The 6,201-nt window shown below is 41.5% G+C and overlaps 1 protein-coding gene across 2 annotated transcripts in view; it reads left to right on the top strand.

The window, feature by feature from the left end:
• The window catches only part of atp2c1 (ATPase secretory pathway Ca2+ transporting 1), a 136,170-nt gene that overhangs the window by 55,181 nt on the left and 74,788 nt on the right, over positions 1 to 6,201 (top strand). For both annotated transcript variants that reach the window (XM_043719600.1, XM_043719601.1), the window contains exons 4-5: positions 2,193 to 2,282; positions 3,262 to 3,297. In XM_043719600.1, the coding sequence (XP_043575535.1) occupies positions 2,193 to 2,282; positions 3,262 to 3,297 (126 nt within the window). The remainder of the gene's footprint in view (positions 1 to 2,192; positions 2,283 to 3,261; positions 3,298 to 6,201) is intronic.

The raw sequence follows: 6,201 nt of genomic DNA, 5'->3' as shown, positions 1-6,201 counted from the left end.
GTGTAGAGGTCAGTGCGCCAGACTACCACTGCGCCCCCTTTATCCGCTGGCTTGATGGTGAGAATGGGATTGGAGCAGAGGGATTGGAGGGCTGCGTGTTGTGAGGGTGGGAGGTTAGAGTGGGGGAGGGGGGTAGACAGGTTGAGGCGGTTAATGTCCTGGCGGCAGTTGGAAATGAAGAGGTCGAGGGCAGGTAATAGGCCCGCGCGGGGTGTCCAAGTGGATGCAGTGAGTTGGAGGTGGGCAAAGGGGTCCTCGGAAGGTGGGCGGGAGTCCTGATTGTGAAAATAAGCGGAGGCGGTGGAAGAAGTGTTCGACGTCACGGCGTGTATTAAATTCATTGATGTGTGGACGGAGTGGGATGAAGGTGAGTCCTTTGCTGATGACCGATCGTTCGTCTGCAGTGAGGGGGAGGTCTGGAGGGATGGTGAAAACTCGGCAGGGCTGGGAGCTGGGATCTGGTGTGGGTATGGAGCTGGGAGTGGGGGCAGAGCCTGTAACTGGAGTGGGTGTGATGGTGGGGGGAAATGAGACGTGTTAAACTGGGTTTTTTGTTCTTTAATAGACTCAGTTTGCTTCCATTGAATCATTTTTCTGCTTTAAAGATTCTTGGATAAGCATTAATTTTATTAAGACTGACTTGCCCAAACAGATGTCCCCTCCAGTGAGGTGAATCTGCCTTTGGTTTTACTCTTTTTCTGATTGCAGGTACACAATTCATTTATCCAAAACACTCGGGCCCAGCTGGTTTTCAGAATTTGGAATTTTTCGAATTTTGGAATAAGTGACAGTTTGACAGTCAAAGTTTAAAAAAAAATCTTAGTGAACAGCAGACTCACTGAGTACTCTGGGTCCTCAGACAGAATTGAGGCATGTCAGCGCTGGATCATGCCCTCCCCACCCAACATCAAATCTGTGTGACATGCATCGAGTGGGTGTGCAGTTGGATTAACTGTTTGCACACCAAACAACCTTGTTAACGTGAAAAGAACTTCACGAGAAAACCTTTGGATTTTGAAGTTCGGAATTTTGGATAAAGGGTTGTCTACCTGTACTATTACTCTGTGGTTTACAATTCCTTTGTGTGGTTTGAAATCAAGGCATTAGGTTGTGTGTGTAAATTTCAGTAATGTGCTTTGTATTAAAAATCACTTTAAACAGCTTAATTTCACAGGACAGCTATGTGCAGGACTTAACTCCAAAATTGACACATACTTCATTTCTATTGTGTTGGAATCTTTCTTCCCCCAGTCTTACTGACAGAATACCTGATAATAAAGGAAAATGTCATACACCAAAAAAGAGCAGTCTGACACATGAAAGTAGGATACTGCACGAGCTGTCAGGCACAGAAAGAGTAGTGAAGACAGAATGGGCGGCACAGTGGTTAGCACTGCTGCCTCACAGCGCCAGAGACCCGGGTTCAATTCCCGCCTCAGGCGACTGACTGTGTGGAGTTTGCACATTCTCCCCATGTCTGCGTGGGTTTCCTCCCACAGTCCAAAGATGTGCAGGTCAGGTGAATTGGCCATGCTAAATTGCCCGTAGTGTTAGGTAAGGGGTAAATGTAGAGGTATGGGTGGGTTACGCTTCGGCGGGTCGGTGTGGACTTGTTGGGCCAAAGGGCCTGTTTCCACACTGTAATGTAATCTAATCTAAAAACTGCAGAAAGTTATTATTCTGCAGCAAAGCTGTAGGGTAGAACACTAGGATTATTTTGGTTTGTTACACCATACAAAATTGGATAGTATTGCATTCATTTTTGTCATTGTACAAAGATGTTTTACTGATTCAACTGTCCAAATTTGCATTTATTTGCATAATACTTATTTACCTTCTGCAGAATCAGGCACTTTATTAATTTGCACTAAGGTTATAACTCTGACTTTGTTGAAATTGAAGAAGTACTTGTACAAAAGTCATGAGGTTCTGTTTCCATATAGCTATCAGTTTTAGAAAGCTGTGTGTCCAGGCTCATGACCTGTATTAGCAGAGAATTTAAGGTGTTCACCCTCAACTACACCGCCAGCAACACTCTTCTATTTTATGGGATTGGTAGTTCCTGATGATGGAGCTGTGATTTATGTATTGGAAAGGAGTGCTTCATAATTAGAAATCTAGGTTAATTGTAAAATAACTGAGCTAACCTCTATTAAGAATAAGTTATTAAACATTTTTACAATTTTTTGCAGTTCAAAAATCCCTTGATTATGCTTCTACTGGCTTCAGCTGTTATCAGTGTTCTAATGCACCAGCTTGATGATGCAGTCAGCATCACAGTGGTAAGATATGGAAGTTATTTATATTATTTCTAAAAATATTTTTTAAAAGACTAGATTCAATAATTCAGTCAAACTAAATCAAAATATTTACACTTTGTGTAGAAACATACAAGGCCAACTCTTGCTTGAACAGGGCATTCAGTTTTCTGCATTGTTAATTGGACTTCTTCCTATTCACTTCAGCTGAAAAATAATTTCTGGCATAACCTGCCGAGGGTGGTGATGAATTGATAAGACAATTTGTAATCTTAGTCAACGTTGGGAGCTGACAGCCTGGAAATGACAGAAGTAAATTGGATTAGAGTCAAATTGAGTACAGAAAGAAATAAAAGACAGAGTTTTCCACTCTTTTGGAAGAATCAGTTCTGGGTGTATGGAAGTTCCAGAAATTTACTTTGGCTTGGATCCCACTGTCACCCTGGTCACTTCTGACTTTTCTGGATAGGCATTAAAGGAGATTGGGAAATCTTCAGTTCTTTTGGGACAGTAATGAAGCACTTATTGAGGTGGTTATGGTTAAAGCACTGTTAATTAACTTGAGTCCTCAATTTCTCACGTATGGAAGCTGTTTCCCAATTTGTCATCCATTTACCGAGATCAGCAGATATTTACACCATGTAAACAACTTCAGTGAAAGAAACAGATGTCAAGTGCACTTTTTTTGAATGCTTTCACTACATGTCAGGTATTTGCCAACTTCTTGAAAGGCACTTCCCTTGTGTGGCACTTCCCTGCTGCCAGCCTCCTTTGTGTTTAGAGCATATGATTACAAGCATTTTTAAATGTTATCAACATACAGAGCTTATTAGTTGGATTTTGACAAGGTTTCAGTTTTGCTTTGCTTTGTAAGTTCATGTTAGTTAAATTAGTTGTCTTGAGGGTCATAGAAATGCTACTGTAAATTAATAGCATCAGTGTCAATCTTTGAATTGCATTTTTTGATGCAGACCAATCACATTTTTGTTTTCCCCTCTGCTAGGCTATACTTATTGTTGTCACAGTTGCTTTTGTACAGGTTAGTACCATTTTGTGCTCTTTAGAAACAAGACCAAAGTTGTCAAGTTGTGTTTTTAACTTGTCTGTTACGTATTTAAATCTTTCCAGGTAATGCTAATCTACCACAGTAAAGAACTATTTTGACATTTCAGCTTGCATGTCATGAAATTTGAACTAATATTTAATTTACTGTAGCAGTAAAACTCCTCAGAAATAGCTTTACTACTATAATGAACTTTACTGCTAAAAGAACTCTTAAAACTCTTAAAGTTTTATTTAAATCTGCTTTCATTGCCAGTATAATTGCAAGGTACACCTAATCCATGTAGTTACAGTACCTATTGATGTCATTGCCAGTAACACTGCTGTGATGTGCCTGCATCAAAGAACAGGAACAGTAGAATGTGTTTTCCAGATGTTTCAATGTAAATCCTGAAATTGTCATTTGTTCACTGTTCCATGCCAAACCCTTGTCTATTCACTGCTGACCCCCCACTGCTTCCCTTCTATCCACTGCTGTGTTTCCTTGCTGTTGACCATCCCTGGAGTAAGAGAGTCTTGGGAGGGTGGGTGGGTGGAGTCAGTAACAGGTCAGAAGAAGGGTAACCAGGGAGTGGGCTGGTGAGTGTGGTGCCAAGTGGCGCAGCAAGCAGGAGGGATGTCAAGTAAAGTGAGAACTGTGGCCCCAAGTGGAGCTGAGAGAGGAGTAAGGGTGGTGAAAATTCCTTGGGCATCAGTGGCACTGCATATGTAGATATAGATAGAGCCAGCTTTCAGCTCCAGGTACATGTCAATGATATCAGTGGTGCTGGCTTCTTCTCAGTGTGGTGGCAGGGGATGTATCACTTTATTTAATTTTCTGTTTACCTTATTTCTTCTTCACTCTTTTATTCTACTTTCTTCCCATGACTTTTTAAAAAATAATTTGAATTTTGTTAGATATTTCTCAGTTTTTCCTTTGTATTATAGAATTGTCAGTTTTGGCTCAGTGACATTACTCTTGCCTTTGAATCACAAGGTCATGAGTTCAAACCACATTGAAAGATTCAAAAAAACATGTAATCTTAGCTGACACTTCAGTGAGGGAACACTGAACAGTTGGAAGTGCTGCACATCAAATGAGACACTAAGCCAGAACAGTGCTGTCACTGTCTGTAATACGTTCCATGGCACCATTCAGAAGAGTTCCTCAACTGACATGGCATCTCAACCAGTGCAGCTGTCAAAGATTTTCTAAATGTTATTGTTTATGGATTGTGAGGATTTACACAAAGCAGATTTGTTGCTGCATCTCTATAACACTGAAAACTGCTGAGTGATGTCTCTGAAAGGCATTATATAATTGAAGGTTCTTTCTTTGTTAAATGCTGTACTACTTCCTTTTATCTTTGATGTCTCACTTATGCTGGAAGCTTCAAAGAGTATTTTCTTCCTCAGCCAATTAAGGCTCAGAAGTTTAAATATTGGTATAGCTAATTCAGATATAACTTGACATTTTATGGAACATATTGAGTACTCTTGCAGCTTGACTCCCAATTTGTTTCATTGTTCACAATGAAATACTTTGTCAGAGGTACTTTGTGTATAAGGTAATTTTGGACTTTGGCTATATTTCCTTCAGTGACTATAACAATAATAAGTGCTCAAAAATGTATTTGGTCATAATTTCGTGAACTACTCAAAATTAGATTTTGACAATTGATTTTGTACTTTCGCTTTCCTTAATATGACCCTTTCAGAATTTTCCTGTTCATTAAACAAAGGATGTCAGTTGTTGTGGTTCTGTTCGCCGAGCTGGGAATTTGTGTTGCAGACGTTTCATCCCCTGTCTAGGAGCAATCGTCAATGCTTGGGAGCCTCCTGTGAAGCGCTTCTGTGATCTTTCCTCCGGCATTTGTAGTGGTTTGAATCTGCCGCTTCCAGTTGTCAGTTCCAGCTGTCCATTGCAGTGGTCGGTATATTGGGTCCAGGTCGATGTGCTTATTGATTGAATCTGTGGATGAGTACCATGCCTCTAGAAATTCCCTGGCTGTTCTCTGTTTGGCTTGTCCTATAATAGTAGTATTGTCCCAGTCGATTTCATGTTGCTTGTCATCTGCGTATGTGGCTACTAAGGAAAGCTGGTCGTGTCATTTCGTGCCTGGTTGGTGTTCATGGATGCGGATCGTTAGCTGTCTTCCTGTTTGTCCTATGTAGTGTTTTGTGCAGACCTTGCATGGGATTTTGTACATTACATTGATTTTGCTCATGCTAGGTATTAGGTCCTTTGTTTTGGTGAGTTGTTGTCTGAGAGTGGCTGTTGGTTTGTGTGCTGTTATGAGTCCTAGTGGTCGCAGTAGTCTGGCTGTCAGTTCGGAAATGCTCTTGATGTATGGTAATGTGGCTAGTCCTTTGGGTTGCGGCATGTCCTCATTCCATTGTCTATGACATGCCGCAACCCAAAGGACTAGCCACACTACAATACATCAAGAGCATTTCCGAACTGACAGCCAGACCACTGCGACCACTAGGACTCATAACAGCACACAAACCAACAGCCACTCACAGACAACAACTCACCAGAACGAAGGACCCGATACCCAGCATGAGCAAAACCAACGTAGTGTACAAAATCCCATGCAAGGACTGCACAAAACACTACATAGGACAAACAGGAAGACAGCTAACGATCCAAACCCATGAACACCAACTAGCCACGAAACGACATGACCAGCCACACAAGCAGATGACAAGCAACATGAGTTTGACTGGGACAACACTACTATTATAGGACAAGCAAAACAGAGAACAGCCAGGGAATTCCTAGAAGCATGGCACTCATCCACAGATTCAATCAATAAACACATCGACCTGGACCCAATATACCGACCACTGCAGTGGACAGCTGGAACTGACAACCGGAAGCGGCAGAGACAAACCACTA

Source organism: Chiloscyllium plagiosum, chromosome 29, assembly GCF_004010195.1.
Source record: "Chiloscyllium plagiosum isolate BGI_BamShark_2017 chromosome 29, ASM401019v2, whole genome shotgun sequence".
Lineage (NCBI taxonomy): Eukaryota > Metazoa > Chordata > Chondrichthyes > Orectolobiformes > Hemiscylliidae > Chiloscyllium > Chiloscyllium plagiosum.
This window is presented reverse-complemented; position numbering and strand designations above follow the sequence as displayed.